Source organism: Seriola dumerili, unplaced genomic scaffold, assembly GCF_002260705.1.
Source record: "Seriola dumerili isolate Sdu_G_001 unplaced genomic scaffold, Sdu_1.0 BDQW01000822.1, whole genome shotgun sequence".
NCBI classification, from domain to species: domain Eukaryota; kingdom Metazoa; phylum Chordata; class Actinopteri; order Carangiformes; family Carangidae; genus Seriola; species Seriola dumerili.
In genome coordinates, this window is record NW_019175077.1 from 502,922 (window position 1) to 521,310 (window position 18,389).

General features: G+C 42.8%; 1 protein-coding gene across 1 annotated transcript; it reads right to left on the minus strand.

The window, feature by feature from the left end:
- Window positions 1-7,272: 7,272 nt before the first annotated feature.
- On the minus strand, window positions 7,273-9,840 carry skida1 (SKI/DACH domain containing 1). The gene has a single exon (XM_022766339.1). The coding sequence runs from the start codon at window positions 9,835-9,837 to the stop codon at window positions 7,273-7,275; it is 2,565 nt and encodes an 854-aa protein (XP_022622060.1). The 5' UTR covers window positions 9,838-9,840.
- Window positions 9,841-18,389: the final 8,549 nt, after the last annotated feature.

Genomic DNA, 18,389 nt, shown 5'->3' on the forward strand with positions numbered 1-18,389 from the left:
ATACACGTCATTGAACGGGGCTTGTTGATAACTGATTGAATTGTATGTTAAAAGTTGCTCGAGTCTCCATGCTCCATTCAACATTAGGCTACATCTGGCTCTCTCCTGTCCGCAGAAAAGCCTTTACAAATGGAGTTGAGCTCCATGACGGAGCAGAAGCCCTCTGGTGCTGGTTTTCCCCTTCCTCCCCCCATGCAGTTCCTCTGGCAAGGGAAATCCAGCAGAATTCAGCTCTCTTTGGGCTCCATGTGTCTTTTCGAAATATGTTCTCAGCGCTTAAGGGTCCGTTATTAACTCGAGAGTATTTACATTAAATTTACACACGCAGGCTACAAATATGAGATTTGAGTTACGTTGACAAAGATATATACTCACTAAACTGATAATCATTTTCATTTTAGTCAGTGTGTTTTTGGTAATTACACATTATATATAGGCTACTACAACTAGCCCACTATAATAATAAAAATAATAATAATAATGAATATTATTATAACAATAATAACAGTGGGCTACTAACACATGACAACACGCTTTTTTAAATTTTTTTTAAATTAATATAGCCTAATCTAATTTGTTGCAGAGGGCTTGAGGAGCCCAAACACACACACAGTTAGAGAGGTTTTCATTAAGTACATTTCAGCTGTACATTGTGACAAGCGGAATGCTTCCACATCAGAAAACACATATCCTACAGTTTCACGTAGGCTATATGAGCGGTAAAAGTAATAAAATATTTTTTTCTAAATTCCCGTGAGATACTGACTAATATCTAATTCAGTAGACCTACTTTTCAAATAGGCTACACCATTAAGCGTTTGAATGGGACTTGAAAAGGAAAAGCTTTCAGCAGCATCGTTGTTCCCATCTCCTCTCCAAACAGCCCGCCATCCCTCCCTCTGGCCCCGGGTCTGTGCAGGAGGATGTCGGGTAAGACCCGGCTGAAGCAGCGCTGTTCCCCCGCTGTTTCCTCCTTCATGTTAAACCACAACGATCATAGTGATAGAAGCCACATTAAAATACATAAGTGGAAATGTTAATGAACTTATGAGAGTGTCAGTTAGGATCCAGTGACTTAAAGCTCGCGATGGGATGATAGAGACAAACCCAACTAAAATCCTTTACTTCTTAATTGTGCTTTGTATCACCGTCTTCTTAAGTAATGGCTGCGTGATCATATGAATACTGTAATGTCATGAGTCGCTGACCTTTGCACTACTTATTTTTCAATTCATGCATATCTCTTTTTAGGCATCTTGATCGACTGTCATCATATACTTACACATTTAAAAGTAACACGCTCTCTGAACGGGGGAGTTTGGGGTTAAAATCATAGGCTATGTGTATGAAATTAGAGATGCAAAAACAAATGGAAATTTTGGCGTAGCGAACAATAAACATAGTTCTGCTGTCAGTGGCCTACTTCCATCTATTAAACGGTGTAACTCAAACTCCATTTAAAGTCTGTGCGCCTTCACAAATGTTCAAGTGTGAAAGTGCCTGTAGCTCATAACACGGATAGGTCAAAATATTAATACCAAGAAAAGAGAAAAGACGACGTTTTATTGTTCCTTGAATCCACACTGCTCCTCAGATCTGGCTTGTATAAATTCATGTTTAAAAAAAAAAAAAAAGGGGGAAAAGCACGTGGGCCACGCGGAGCAGCCTGCTCAGCTCAGCACATGGAGGAGCCATCACATTACACCAGCTTTTCACGGTGGAAAAAGTTTGTTTTACACCTTAAACAGAAGCTCTGCTCTCTGTGGAGGGGACAGTGCCTCCTATTCCACTTCATTAAAGGAGTGAGCATTTATTTTGAAATTGACTATAAGAAGTGAAGCTGTAATTTAGCATCATACTGGTAGCTCACTGACATAATTATTGAATGTAAAGCCTCTGTAGCGTTTTAATAGTTGACTACAGTTACACCACACATGTAGTGCACACACAGGGTTTGCTGCAGAAAGCTTGTATAGAGGTGCATGTCTCAACTATTATAATTTCTAACACTAGAATGTAGGCTATATTTAGCTCTGTGTGATTTATGGTGTCAGCATGAGCTATTAATAGTTTTCGTAATTTATCACAATTTGATTTACTACCTAATTGTATTTATTTAAATTATTCTGCTTAAATAACTTTAACGTTCTTTTCCCGTCATTTTAGGCTAATTGAAGGAATTTATTATTGTTTATTTTGCAGTCTTTTGGAATTGTTTTAATTTTTGTTTAACCATACAAAAGCTATTTCATATTGGATCAGTAAGTCATCGCTGCAGCGTGCAGCAGCAGCAGCTTCCCCGTTCTGGCTGCACGTCCAGAGGTAATTAAAGCTGCAAAAAAAAAAGAAAAAAAAGTGTGCTTGCAATCTGACAGTTTCACCGTTCTGCAGTTTAATCTGAGGCTCAGTCAGCCCCGTTTTATAATGCAGAGCCTTTTCAGGGGCTCTCCTGCTCCCCCAGACCCTCCTGTTTTCATAGAAACACAGATCACAAATTCATTCACACACACAGAGCGAGAGAGAGAGAGAGAGAAAGAGAGAGAGAGAAGATTGCAAGAAAAAAAAGGGCTAGGGCTAAGAAGTTGTTGATGCATTAAATGCTGCATAACACACACAAATATCTTTACAAATTCTCCCATAATGCCGTCAGAACGTCAAGAGATTTGTTTTGTTTATCAATATTCCACATCAAAATATTATGAGCTTGTGAGTGACCTTGTGTGAAGTGGCGAGTGCAGGCAAATACTTTACAGTTGAAAGATTCAACATAAAAACGTCCTGACAGCTTTTATCGGCCTCCATGTATTTAATTGTCTCAAAGATCAATGCAAAGTGCTGACCCTAACGCGCCATGTGTCCGTCAGCATTAACATGCAGTCAGCGACAAATATCATTTGACTGCAATAAACTGAGCTCTTTAGAAAACTTTATTTATTTATTTATTTTTTATTAAAACCGAATTGTGTGAAGGCCTGTTTTGTTCTTTTTCACGTATTCATTCTATTGTTATTCTATAGGAGTTACAGTCTACTGGTTTCCAATCCGCACTGGAATTTAACCCTGAAACGCCAGCAGCGGTATAATGGCTTGTCTTTGCTCCCAGTATGGCCCCTCCAGGTTCCAGCAACAGCAGCAGCAGCAGCAGCAGCAGCCGTGCGGGGCCAGACAGCCCCACCATCCCCGGATCCCCTTATCAACCTCGAGGCTTGGGCCTGGACCATATACCGCAGTCTCATTAATCAGGGAAACATCACGTCAAGTGTGGCAGATTGAGAGAAGGGCAAGTCTGGTCAAATTCTCTTAGAAAAGTTGCGTGGTTCTGACCTGCAAGATAATCTGACAGGCCAGTAGCCTTCGGGCGAGTTTATCTGTGTTCCTGTACACACCTATGAAGTAGCTGTGGAGTGTTAGTTTATTTTATTGTGTTTATCCCCTCTGCCATCACTACACTCTGGGTTATATGCTATTCCCGTGTGCAGCTGCAGTTTTGCTGCAGGATTCCTACTTATCTCGTTGTTTATCGAGGGGAATAATGATGCTTTATTCGACAAGTTGGCTTCAATCTCTACACACAAGCTTCCTGCAGATGCATGCAGGCTACAGTGGTGTTTGTTTTATGAGTTACACAAAGGTTGTGTGTCCCTGCGGGAGTGTTGTTTAGTCCAGCTTATTGAGGTTTCTCTCTGCTTCATGCATAAAACCCGAGTTAGCTTGCACCACCTCATGTGCAGTGGTTGGAAATGCTGCATGCGTAAATGTCTGCGGTTTGCCTCTTGTTATTATTGCAGGCTCCGCAGGCCTACCACTTCTTCCGTCACACACCCCTCACATACACCGGGGAAGGGAATCCCTCTCTACTGTAAGAGTTTGACTGAACTGAAGATACTGTATGTGACCTTTTCTTTTAGGGTTAACTATTTACCACCAGTCATCATTAGCTCTATTGTTAGTTTAGACTGCCCACAGTGTGGATAAGCACTACTGTAAATCCATTTAAGGTCCATTTCCTTTCAAATCACTTATCTGTTATTTCATTGAGGTCTGGATATGTATTTTTTTCCCTAAACGCCTTTAAACATTTATGAAATTAATCTTACAGAGTAAATTAATGGACTGAGGACATTTTATGACAAACTTGTGCAGCATATATCAAAGATGAAAAGCAGCTGTGTTCCCAAAATAAAAGATAATAAAACAGAAAAGGGAACCCCCATAAGGAAAGTTTAAAAATGACTTCATTTCTTTGTTTTCATAACCCTCTCCTTACGCAAATCCCAGGCCAGTTTCTCCATCATTAAATCTGTTTAACGACAAATGATTGTCCAACTCAAAAGAAAGAGAAAGAGTCTGACAATTACACTCAGTCGCGTTTAATGAATGCTTCATAATTAAAAAAAGAAAGGGAAAGTGCTTCAGAAATCCACCGTTCAAGTTTCCATTTCGAGTGCAGCTGTACTATATATATATTCACAACAAAAAAAATTAATATACAAGAAACCCCAGAAAATTCACAAAAATAAATATTCAGTCTCATATAAACAACCAGTGACTTCAAATTCCATGTCAAAAACCTGACCTCAAGTATTGTATCAAAACAGCGAAGTAAATGAGTGAATGAGGAGGGCAGGGTAGTGGGGAAGAGGAGGAGGAGGATGGGGGAGAGAGCACGCAGCCTCTAGCTGCTGCGCGATGCAATTGTTTACATTGATAGCGTCACTGTCAGAGAGCTATTTGTCTTAATGGTGGAAAGGCCCTCCCAACAGGCCATTACCACCATCCCCGTCCCTCAGCCGTGCATTGTGAGCACTGCGTGAGAATAGGCTGGTGCGTCAGGGGGGCAAAACCCGCACAGCTTTGGGCACAGGCTATTCCTCTTCTTCCTATGCCGTGCAGCCTATGCTTTTGACATGCGGATTAAAGGTTGAAAGCTTCGCTCTTGCAACACAGCGACACCCCCCTCCCCTCAACCCTGTGCAACCCCCTCCGTTTTTTTTTGTTTTTTTTTTACTGCTAGCCTGCTCATACACCAGCTTGTGTCATAGCTTCAGAAATAGCCGGTTTACAGGCTGAGAATAAGTTCAAGTTTGAATTGTTGCTCCAGCCTCAGAAATAAGGCCCATGGTGAGTTGGGGCTTCATGGCTGCAAAGTGGTGCTTTAATAACATGGCTAAACATCTACCATATGTATCCACACTGATTTAGGCGGAGTGAAACTCGCTTTTTTTTTTGTACATTTTTTCCTCTTTTTACAATCACCCATTAAATAGTTTCTACAATCCTCTGAATGAATGCACCCTTTGCTGTGCTTGTGAGGAGGCTGACATCATTCACGGGCTTTGGGTTTGTTGTGATCTGGCTCGCCATAAGCTGGGCCTCTCTTTGTCGCCGACAGAAAAGCCTGCCAATTAGCAGAGCGCGTCCTGCACTGCCATTAAAAACATCTACACATTTCCTTAAAATCCAAACATGTAGGTGCAGCTTCCACCACTTGATTTACTCACTCTTTCATTCACGATGAAGTCAGAGGAGCTACAACTAAATGTATGAAATCTACCTGGGGTACTACATTCACTGAGCGGCCATATTCAAAAGGCTACATTAATGCAATGTGAGATAGTGATCTATTTGACAGAAGGAAAGCGATATTTTTTTTTAAAATAAGAAGCTAATTGTATTTTGGGTGTCTCAGCCAATAATAGGAAATAAATGACGTTTTTCCAGCTCTGATCGTGACAATCGACGTCAACTAAAAATAGAATAATGAACAACATTGGCTTCAGGAAATTAGCATATTATTAAATTATAGGAAACCAGAAACCCATCAGGGTATGTTTAGAAACGCACATGGATAAATCCTAAATATAGTACATATCAAAGAGCAGGAAAACGAATGGAGTTTGGCCTTTTTGTTTACATCCAAATTAAACTGTCTCATCTTTAGTCTGTTTTTTTTTTTCTATCAGCATCTCTCTGACATCATTTCACAGGCTCGTCAGAAAACCCTAAAGCTGAAACGGGACCCCCAACAGTATCAAAGTGCAATGCATTTAAGCCTATCACTTGTGCTTTGTCGCATTGTTTCTGGGTAGCCAGTGTAGCTAGAAGGTGTTTCACGCTGTTTTGGTGCTGTTTCCCCCCACGGTGACTCCTGATTCACATCCCACTGGCAGCCTATCTTGGACATTGTCAATATGTCTGTGTTTTACATTTTCCTGACTTACGTTCGTGCTCTGAACGCAAATACAGACTCGTTCCCCTGGCACAAATATGATGTGCAGAGGAAATCGGTGGCCACGTGGACCTGAAGAGGGACACGAATCGAGTCTGTCGTGGGACCTAACGTGCTATGAAGGTCTGAGCCTTATTCTTTTTGATTGTCTGTACATAAGGCCTGTGTTGTGTCTGGGCCTGCGTCTGTGCACAATCACACACATTTGCAAACCAGGAAATACTCCGCAGAAGGAAAAACAAGACTGAAAACCAGATCACAAGCACTCTAAAAAAACCCACAACCACCAGGAATAAATTCCTGTCAAATCTAATAAAGGCTTAACTGTGAGCATGTATAGATAGACATTAATAAACCCATTTTAATCATTCTAAACACTTGGACACAAGGGCCAGTGTGGCCAAGCAGTCGTGAAAGAAAACACAGCTTTGATATATAAAATGTGCCCAGTGGCACAGAATGGGAACCCTGACATTTTTTTTTTTTTTTTTTTTTGGGATTTACCAAGTCAAACTTCCTCTCAGTTCCAGCTAGATGAAGAGTAGCCTCATCCCAAGGAATGCTGTGATTTCTTTCTTTTTTTTTTACCCCCTTTCTTCTTTCAGACAAAAGCACAAACCACTGAAACCCTGGCACCATATACAATCCAACAGGTCGAGCATAGAAAAGCGAAGAAGAAACAGTCGAGTTGAGAAAAACAAAAATCAAGTACACACAATAATGAGAACCTAACGTATTGCTTAGGATTGATAGCTTATTTCAAAAACACAAGTTTTTAAGCATAAATCCACGAGCGGTGTCTCACAGTCCTGTGGGCGTTTTCTGAGGCTCCAAAGGGGGGATCTTGTAGGTTTTCCTCGATCAAACTTAAAAACAAGACGGAATGTAAATCCATTCACAGAAAAAAAGGGGGGGACGAAAAAAAAAAACACACACCGATAAAGTTTGGAGCAATTTGGTGGATTCACGTTAAGACTCGGGCTACACTTATGTTGGAGATGGACACCGTGGGGGTTTTTGTTGTTCTGCTTTAAAAAACCAGCTCAGTATTTCCTAGTTTTCTGAGCGTGTGGGGGAGGGAGAATGTGGCCGCCTGGCTGCCACCTCCACACGGGGTGGGACGGAGGGGGAGGCCCGGGGCCCCTCAGTGAGTTCAGGGAGTAAGCAGGGCACAAATCCCCGTCGCTGCCAACAACCAGCGACGGCGGCGATGGGAAATTTGCCATCAGGCTGAAAAGCATTTTTGCAGGCGATACTACAGTGCTGGCGCTGCTGCGTTTGCGTCTGCTCGGTAAATCCTCCGTGGATGTCTCCTCGCAGCCCACGGGACGAGAAGAAGAAGAAGAAGAAGAAGAAGAAGAAGAAGAAGAAGAAGAAGAAGAAGAAGAAGAAGAAGAGGATGAAGAGGAGGATGAAGAGGCAGGCTTGTTGACCCTGGGCACGTTTTGTTTTGTTTGAGTCCTGGAAACTCGGGGTTTCTTATTCCCCAGCGCTGGAGCCCTGTAGTTTTTGTTCCTGTGCTCCCCTTCCTCGATACATGGGGTGTCCTGGGTGCTCCTGCATTCCTGAGGACTCCTGCACGGGGACCTGGGGGCCACGTCAGGGCTCTTCTCGGTGGCTTTAATCCCGATGTTGAAAAAGTCCCCTTGTTTGATGACTCCGCTGGGATATTGGCCATTGCTGCTCTCTGACTTATCTCCTTTACACTTGACTACAGTGGCCTGGTTCTGGTATTCATATTCATCACAGCTTTCCTCCACTTTAATTTTCACATTGTGGAGGTTGAAGGGAGGTGTCCTGGCTGTCCTGCCGCTGTCCGAGTGGGGAGCGGCGGTCACACAGGGCTCCTCCGCCTCTGTTTTAATTTTTTTCAGTGGAGTGAGCAGTTTCAGGCTGATGGCTTTCGCCTCCCTTTTATCGGTACATTTTGTGAGCTTGGCGTCTTTGTCCAGGTCACACTGCGAGCTCAGTCCCGGGGGGCATTTGGTGGGATACCCCGATGTCCTGCGTGTGGGGTGAAAGGCCTTGCTCCGGTTGAGTCCCAGTGAATAAGAGTTCAGCTCAACCACAGGGTCAGCCCTGCGTGGATCAGCCTCAGATGCCCTCTCCCTTTTGGACTCAGTGAAAAAGCTCTCCCCGACTACAGCTGAGTTAAATTTTGGTGGCTGTAAGGGTCCCACGTCTTTTCTAGTTTCACTACAAATAAATTCACATTTTTGCTGTCTCTCCTGTCTACTGTCCCCTGCCTGTGAAGTGGCAACATGGCACAGTGTCCTGTGTTGTTTCTCTTGTTGTGGCTGGTTGTTGTAGTGAAATGTGGGCTGCAGGACCAAAGGTGCTTTACTAGTGCTGAGACTTTTGGCGAGAGAACCCACCCGGGCCCGTCTGAACCGGATGCTCTGGACAGAAACACGGCTTGAAACTGAGCTGGAGTCGGACTGAGAGGAGCTCTCTTCCTCCTCTGAGCTGACCTCTGAACTCTCTGACTGCGTGTCATCTTCATCCTCGCCCTCCTCTTCCTCCTCTGAGCTCCCGGAGTTGCTGGTGGTGGAGAAGCCGGACCCAAAGTCCGAGTCGGGGTACACCCGGTCCGAGTAGGTGCTGGACTCAGTGTCACTGCTATAACTCTCCGGGAAAGTCGGTTCGTGGTGGTGGTGATGATGATGATGGTGATGCTGGTGGTGATGATGGTGGTGAGGTCTAGGGTCAAGATAGAAATCCGGACCGAGGTGGAAAGCGCCATAAGAGTTCCCGTGACTACCGGATGATTTGGGTTGTACCAGCAGCACCGGTGGTGCGTGGTGGTGCGCGTGTCTGCTTCTGCTCCACGAGTGCCTCGCGCTGTCCCTGCCGCCGCCCCCCTCGCGCCTCCTCTTCCTTTTGTGAAGTAGGTCGCCGGCTGAGCGCGAGAGCCTGGACTGAGCAGCTATGGCGGACTGAAGCACCACCGGCTGCCGGCTCACCGCGCTCCGGAAAAACGAGTGCCTTTGGCTCAAAGTAACGCGGTTCCCTGTTATTTTTGCAGTTTCATAGTTTTTAAAGTGTTTGTGACTGGACTTAGTCGCTGAACGGTAGTCCCGTCCGTGAGATTTGTGGTAAAATTGAGGTAGTTTGGAGTCGGTAAGGCAAGGAGTCAGCTCTCTCCGCCTGCCCGTTTTGTTGTGAAGTGTAAGAGTCTCCGGGACACCGTGCAAACTAAACCAAACTTTTTCCTTCCACAGCTCGGCGTCGGCACGGAGGAGCCCCGAGGACGCATCAACATCCCCGGGGGAACACACCGCTTTCGCTTTTCTTTTGTTGGACTTCAACACCCGCTCAGTCTTGCAGGAGAAATACAGAGCCTCCACGTCCTCCCGCGATATGAGAGTGCATTTAGCGGCATGGAAAGCTATAGAGTTTATTGCTTTGAGCTTCCGCAGCTCCTCCAGGTCGCAGTGGTGCTTCTTTACTTTCAGGTGGTCCATGCGCTTGTGCACCGTGGTCCGAGGGATGTTCTTCAGCAGGTCGGTGAAGACCTGAGACAAAGCAAACATTTGCTTGCCTTTGATGAGCAGGTATCCCAATCTCACTCCTTGCATTTCCTCAAAACCACTCTCCAGGTCTCCCATGTTTTATATATCCGCTCCAATGTATTAATCCATGTAGTCACTCTCAGTATAGGCTGTTATGGATTTACCAGTAAATGGCATGGGGTCGCGAGCTCAAGACATCCTGCTCATACCTTTAATCCATCCACACTGCTGCGTCATGAAAATGTAAACTTTGACATGCGGAGTTAAATGGAGCTGCCGGTGTCTAATAGGTTGAATGAGCCGACAGCATCCACTCGTCGCCTCTTGCCCCGGTCCGGCATGGTGGAGGAATGCGACGGATGCGTCCACCAAGCCGGGGCTGCTGCTACCTGCCTCTGCCGGCTACACTCCCCTCTGGTCGGCAGCAGGACGAGGGGTAGGTGTACACCACTGCTTCAGCCAGAGGAATAAAACAGGGAGAAGAGAGAGAGAGAGAGAGAGAGAGAGAGAGGGAGGGAGGGAGGGAGTGAGAGGGAGTTGTGAGGGTGGAGGGGAGGGAGAAAGAGAGAGAGAGTCAGAGAGAAACAGAATAAGAGCTAAAATGCAGCTGCTATTCTGGCTGCTGGTTGAGCCACAAATAAAATGACAGAGAGGGGAGGTGCGCCAGTCTGGAGACACCTTCATCAATTAATGCCCTCGGAGTCGACGCCCATTGGACGCCGCTGACAGGTGATGCAATAAAAATGGATATTCCACCCCCTACCATTACAATAGTTTACAATTGAGCCCACAGTCTCCACTGTTTGAGTAAATAATGCAGTTATGACAAGTTCATATTTCAATAGCTGAATAAAGAGCTGATAAAAATTCACCCCGGCCCATAGTGCTTGTACAACCGGAATAGGTAACCCGAGCCTGCAAAGTGTCACGATAAGACTGGAATGTATTTTGCTGTTTCCTTTCGGTCCACATCAAAATGCATGCGGTAGTGGCTCTATATGCATTCGATTGTATGCTGGTAAAATGAGCCCACTCTCCGGGTGTTTTTTGACGGTTTGATGTGTGTGAAGTCAGCGCAGCTTAAACAAAGACATTTGCTTTTTACACTTGGAGAGCTGCTTTTCCACGTTTAGGCTGCTGCCCTGACCAAGGCTCAACTCATCTGCTTTTGTTGGCTCCTAGCTTTTCCTCCATATGAATTTTCCTCGTTGGTTGCCTATAGACTTGTAGACTGACCTATTTATCCTACATTATTTGTGCAGACTATGTAGGCCTATATTCACGTGTCTGGCCACACCGTACGTAATAAATTTTTATACCTTTTCCCTTTACATCATTTACACTGTGTGTGTGTGTGTGTGTGTGNTTGGTTGCCTATAGACTTGTAGACTGACCTATTTATCCTACATTATTTGTGCAGACTATGTAGGCCTATATTCACGTGTCTGGCCACACCGTACGTAATAAATTTTTATACCTTTTCCCTTTACATCATTTACACTGTGTGTGTGTGTGTGTGTGTGTGTGTGTGTGTGTGTGTGTGTGTGTTTGCGTGTGCGTGTGTGCAAAATAATTTGTGAAATGTGCTGTAATGCAGGTTGTTAATATTTACGCATGCAATTGTTATAGTTGTAGGCTAAATTAAAACAAATGCAATAGGCTACAGAAACGCACAAATTAAGTTAATGTGAATGTAGTGGAGTCAAACTAAAGCAGTAAATCCCTGTTAAACTGTAGCCTGCTTCTCACCCCGGTAAAACAACGTGAACAGTGATTGGGCTGGAAGCTGAAAGTGCAGAGTCAGGGTTGCTTTTCCCATAAGAATTTCTAGACAACAGTAGGTTACAGCCAGAGCAGCTTGAAACATCCAGTCAAAATCTCCCGTTTAAAAAACATTTTAACAAGATATCTTGGAGCAACAATTGTAAAATATACTAGCATTATTACACACATGTTGATAAATTGTAACGTCAACAGTATTAAATATTATTACTATCAATGCATCTTTTATAAAATGGTGGGAACGGGAGTCTGGGCTATTGTGGGATTACTGAACACAACGTAGTAATTTTAATGCCGAATATATTTCGAGGAATTTTTTGTCTGGTGTCATGTACAGTATCTTGTAGGCCTACTCGTGCACACGTGCATGTGTACACGAAAACACATTATATACACACTCAAACCCCTATGACTTGTCACGGAACATGCACACAAGTGTGCGAGCACGTATGCACGCACACAAACACTCACACGCACACAAAGAAAGACACGCACAATCTGAATGCACGTGCACATCTCATTGACACACACAGATACGCATAGGCTGCATAGAAAGCTGAGGAAACGTGGGCTGAGGCCACCACCCACAATGCTGTCCAAATAATGTGACTGTGTAGTATATTATATAGGCTAATTGTTTGAATTACCAGTAGGCCTACAGAAAGCTGTTTTGACTGGTTATTGTGTTTCGCCCCTGAGCCATATTTTCAACACTCAGCGTTATGTCCCGTCTTTGTTTTCTATAAAACACGTGAATCCCCTGTGGCCTGTTCCTCACGGGCAGTGCTGTTGAGCCAAACTCAAGACTGGGCATGCTCATCTCCACAACTTAAAGCCCATTTACTTATTTACAGACCATTCAGTGTATGTTGAATAGCATATGTATAGATATATGTATATATGTAGTACTTATATATATATGTATATATATGTATGTGTGTGTGTGTGTGTGTGTGTGTGTGTGTGTGTGTGTATATACGTGTGTGTGCACGCGCGCGCTTGTGTGTATGCTACATATGGACCAAACATTTTAATAGCCTCCATTACAGTGGCTGTGCGTAATGTGGTATAAAGTCGTAGAGATAATTAATAGTTATAATTATAGTATCTCCAGTGTCAATCACAAAATCACCTTCTAGTTATGAAGTAGTTTATACTTAACTCGTTAAACCGCCGCACAAGTTGCTGGTGAATATTAAGGGTTAGACTCAGTATTGCAGTTGAAACACGCCATGAGAATCACTGTCTGGTGTGTCTGTGTGTGTGGGTTAGTGTATGTAAGTCTGCCCAATCACTTTAGCTTAGTTATCTCCAGTTCAACTCCAGTGCAGCCTACCTCTGGGTCATCTGACCTCACCGTTTTAAACACAACTAGGACCTGCACGTCAAACTCTCATCGCTCTATTTGCAGCAAAACTGGCTTTTCGCGTGCTGATTCTGTATGACAGCATTGCTACATGGAGCATGTGGAGTTTCACGGATGCAGCAGAGTGAAGTGAGAGGAGGGGCAGCTTACTGAGGTCCAGTTCCCCGGGGGAATAACTCTGTGCCCGGCTTGGGAGATGCAGGGAGGAACAGACAGTCAAGGCTTGTTTCGTCCTGAACACTGCATGTCTTCTGCCTTCGGGAATCTGGGTTTCTATTCTGTTTGACACAATACGTGCTTATTGCTTTTTTTTTTGTTGCTCTGATCGCACAGCTACAGTTTAGCCAAGGGTCCTCTAAACAGTGTAAGCCGCTGAACACTTCTCTTCTATGACCTAAATTAGTCTACATCCAAACTGACCAGTCGTGTGCACTTGGCGTAGAATACAATTGTCCTATAACATAATTACTCTACATCTTATGCCACAAAATAATGAGATTGCACAGAAATTATACATAAATGTTTGACGTTAGATTAGTTCTGCCACTGGGGTCAATAAAAAAAATCCACATAACTTTCTTCATAGTTTTATCAGCAGGTTCCAGTGCTGATGGTAAGGAGCAAACATGGTTTCAAACTTAAAACAGTTTTCAGTAGGCTACTATGCCTTACACACACAGTTAGTGACCTGCAGGAGCAGTAGCCTGTTCACACGAAAACTTTCAAGGTGATAGGATATGTCTGTAAGTGGCACATGTATTATTTTTATTTATATATATATATATTTTTTTTAAAACACGACGATATTTGATTAAAACATTCTGCAACCTGTTAAGAAAAAGACAGAAAAAATGAAAGAAAAATCGTTGTCACGTGTCATCTGGCAAATCCTCTACCGATAAAGTTTCTCACACTGGTCCTATAGTAATGGCGATTGCTCCATGCTAATTCCATTATCGTTGTTTTTTTTTAATTCAAGCTCTCATCCGAATATTTGAATTGCGGGCCATACAATAACAAACAATGTTATGTCCATAGAAGAATTACTGAATAAAAATATCCTTGTGTATATACATAGGCTATATTTGATTATCTCTAATTAAGATCAGAGACTCTTTGTTATGCAGATTCTGGATACACCAGATGCCACAGGGCACTTATTCCCCCCTCTCCTGTGCCTGGATGTCGGCCGGGACCGGAGGGGAGGAGACGAGACCAAGCGACCGAGAGAGAGACCTCAAGCACGGTGGAGGTTTCTTGCAACAGCTCGCTGTGTGCTAATGATGCAGGGGAAAAGCCTCAGACGATCAAATCTTTGATTTTAGGCTTATTCCTAGTGGTGGACATCAGTCTGCTCTTGTAGCTATAGGCTTGGTGTGTTACAGTGCGTGGTGCTCACTTTAATCTTGAGATAGGTTTATATGTTTAGGACATGAAGTTTAACCTTCTTCTTGGAAGTCAGTGATTTTGTAATTTAGATTCATTAAGTAATAAAATGGTCCTCAATGTAGCCCACATAGTGAGAATATCAAAATAAAATATAAAAGTGAAACATAAATAATAAATATAAAAAAAGTTTATTTAGTAGCCTATGGCGCCTTTTGGCTACTTCTTACTGCTGGTGAGCGTTTTACCTACTTTTTTATTTTCCACTACTTCACTGTGGAAGACCGAGGCTTAATGGGGAGATGGACGGATTACGGTAAGGACACACACACACAAACACACACAAACACACGCATGCACGCACGCGCACGCACGCACGCGCACGCAGACGCACACAAGTGCACACAGCCAGGAGTGAAATTGTTTCAATTTCAATGACAGAGTAAGACAGACAACTTCAATTATTCCAGCACTGTTTGTGAAATTTAGATCTAAATGGGCATAGTCGACTTCAGTATAGCAGTCTCTCAAAAATAGGCCAGACAGTCTACACACACTCCATACAATAGCAATATGGAAACCAGTTTCTTGGACTAGGTTTATGGAACTGGTTCATCTGGTGAATTTCATCCATTTTTATAAGCCTGCTGGCCATAAAAAATCTTTCGGTACAGGCAAGCTTCCAAACTTCTTCCAGTTTTCTAACACTCATGAAACCAAAAGGCGATTTTTTTTTTTCCTGCAGCCCAGTCATTTGTTTTGCATTGAGTTTTATGGAGACACTTGGTCAAGGAGGCGCAGGCACTTGTAAGAGCATAGACGTTTTATGACACAAACCCACTGCCCCATGCCAAAACAATGAATTCCTCTCCACCCCCCACCACCCCTGGAGAATGTGATTTTACATGCAATCCGAGCCTGAAGTGTGTGCGGACAGTGGTGGGGGGAGGGCTCTCTTCACCTTTCACCCCGCCGTGTTGGGACTGTTTGTATTTTTTCCTGCGCCTCTGTGCTACTCGCCGACCAAAGAGGAGACCGCGGGTAAACACTGATGGGTCTGAAATGTAGTGTAACCAGGATAGGAACCTTACGGCTTGGGAGCCATGGATTCATTTGGCTGTTCAGGTTCATTTTCATTATATTCAAGTTTTCGACATTTCACCCGTTCACACATCGGGATTGTAAGGCTTTAGGCTAAATCGATAGAACATGAACAAATCTAAAATGATCACTGATGGCCAATCGCTATTAAAAAAAAAAAAGAGAAAAAAAAGCTGTGTGCTGAAGTGTTCTCTCATTTCTGTCCACATCATGCAGTCATTTAAAAAAAAAAAAATCACAAGACACAGATGGGAATGTACATGGTCTGTCACAACCATTACAACCTTTCAACATATATTGACTGCAATAAACCGCAAGAAAGACATGCTGAATGTCGATACTATAGAGATAAAAAATACCATTTAAGATATCTATAAAGTCTGGTATATAGCCTATAATTACTGCCTATATGAACATCATGCTCATTTAAACACTTCATGATACCTTTATTGGGATTGCTGCACGTGAATAAACTTAACTAAAACTGTATGAGTAAAACTTAGCTGTATTCCTGCAACATGGACATGAAGTGAATGATTATTAACTTAAATGTAAATTGTTGAATCCAAAATATATTTGAAGAGAAGAAGATCTTGTGCCCTTGTATGTTTCTAGCTCCCTGCTTTGTCTGTGAAACACTGTTTTAATTGTTTCAATTTAACTAGGCTTAAAGAATAATAGCTGGGCTAAATTTATGTGCCATAGGCTGGACTATGTAAGAACTGATCAAACATGTCAACTTAACTTAACACATCAACTTAACATCAACACTCGTAGACTGTTTATTTTGTTTAGTAAGGTCTACGGGCGATAAGATAGTTTACATTCTACCTGACACCCATGAAAAATACCCATTACTCATTAATAAATTGATTTGAAAACAAGCATATGGCATCTATTTGAGAATACAACTTCTTCAAAATAAAAGACCTTTACTTACCTGTCAGCAATCATTTGTTGAAGCTTATGAGCTCAGTCTGTGAAAACATTCCTCTCAGACTGCTTTAGTTTTAGTTCCCCCTGCAATTTGCACACACACACACGTACACACATATTTGGGAAGTTTAAGGGAAAAATTCTGATTTTATTAGAGCAAAGTTTTTAATATGCATTCTTTGCACCTGGGTCTTTTCGGTAATTTATAAATGTCGACAAAACGAATACGCTTGAGTAGAAATGGAGTTAGTAAAGCAATCTGTAAAACAAAACTAACCAAACCAAATAACTGGCAGGCAGTGAAGTACATCCAGCATTTGTGTATACAGTGCCTTAAAATAAGGTCAAGATGCATCTCACATACAAGTCTGAGGCTGTGTGGGCTGTGTTGTCTTTTGTACTCCCTGTGTATTTTACATGTTCCTCATTCTGCACAGAGACCACAAAACTTCCCAAGTCTACACAAACACGCCCTGAACTCAATTGTGAGGGTCCTCTGACTTTTTAAATTTGAAGTGCTGTGAAGCCACCTTACAATTAAATATAGACCAAGGAAGACGAGAACACTTCACTGAAAAGGCATTATTGCAGGTAGCAACAGTTTCTACATGTTTCTTTAAAATTCTTGCACGCTGCTAAATTAATGAAATGGGAATTACCACAATGAAATATGTATTTCAAGGACGTTTCGTCAATCTTTTGTTTATTTCTGCTCCTTTGCCCAACACTATAGCTTTGCTACTGCACATCACCAGATATGATAACAGTAACTGAAATAGGCAACCTACTGTGCAGAACAGAAGCAAAATATTTGAAAACCCTGACAGCCAGTAGCCCCAGACATACACCCAGTTCTTGCATGGTGCAAAAATAATGTATAAGTTTCTCAGCAGGTTATTTCTCTGCTAATATATATCTTGAATGTAGAAACAGATTTTTCTGAACAGATCCAGAACTATGGCAGAAACTCTGCTGCAGATTTAGAGATCTGGCTCCAAACAACAACTTGATAGATCTACAGTATGATCAACAAAGCCCTAACAGATAGCTATGACAGCCTGGTTATAATCACAGAATACCTTAAATTATATAAAAGCTCTGAGTGCTGCATGTACCTTGAGGTCACCAGTAGTCATTGAGAGCAGACAGTGTTGCTGCAATTTTCTGTCTCAGAGAAAGCTCTTCTCTGACAACCTGAGGAACATTATACATGATTCGTGCAGACTTTGACTTAATCATGTGCAAGTTGTAAAAATAATTTGCCATTTTCAGTGTTTCAGTAGCTATATGGGCCCCTCCACAACCGCTGCCCCCTCCTTCGCCTCCCTTTGTTCTCTCCAGCTCTAATAGGTTTTTCCTTTTCCCCAGCTCCCCATCCCCCCCACGTCCCCTTTTAGTGCAGTGCCCAGTGTCGACTGGAGCATTTGAGCAATTTGAAATTAAAGCAAACAATGGGCAGGCACTCCCAGGGACCTCTCGCTCACCATATTACACGGAGGACGCTCGTGTGCTCTTGCGCATTATTGGCAAGTCATTACGTTTCTCTGGAAACCGAGAGCGGGAGCTCGCTCAGAGGAATCGGTGATGCAAGCAGCAGCTTTTGCATTGGAATAGCGTGTGTGTGTGTGTGTGAGTGTGTGTGTGTGTGTGTGTGTGTGTGTTCTGGAGCATCCTTGGCAACAGTATGGGGATGCTGTCAAAACAAAAGTGTATATTGACAGGTCTGATATTCACCCTGATATAGGTTTCTCAAAGCCCATTTAATATTTTTTGAGAAATATTCATTCTTACTATGAAAAGCTGCCTCAAGTGTACTGGCTGCACACTCACTAGGCCCATATCTTTTACATTCTTCTATCATTTTAATCGCATTGAAATGAAAAGGTGATAAAAAATATTTCAGTTACCTAAGAATGACAAGCTCCAATCCAAGCTGTAAACCATGATTCAAATTTATTAAAACAACAGCAACAACAACAAACAAAAACTTATTGTCGTTGTTGACTTTAAAGCTGTAAAACAAAAAAAAAAGCAAGCATAAATGTCATGTTTGTAATCATTGAATTGTCATGTCATT

What these genes read in the sequence shown, in the direction of transcription:
- skida1 (XM_022766339.1), bottom strand. Translation starts at nt 9,837, where the DNA reads ATGGGAGACCTGGAGAGTGGTTTTGAGGAAATGCAAGGAGTGAGATTG.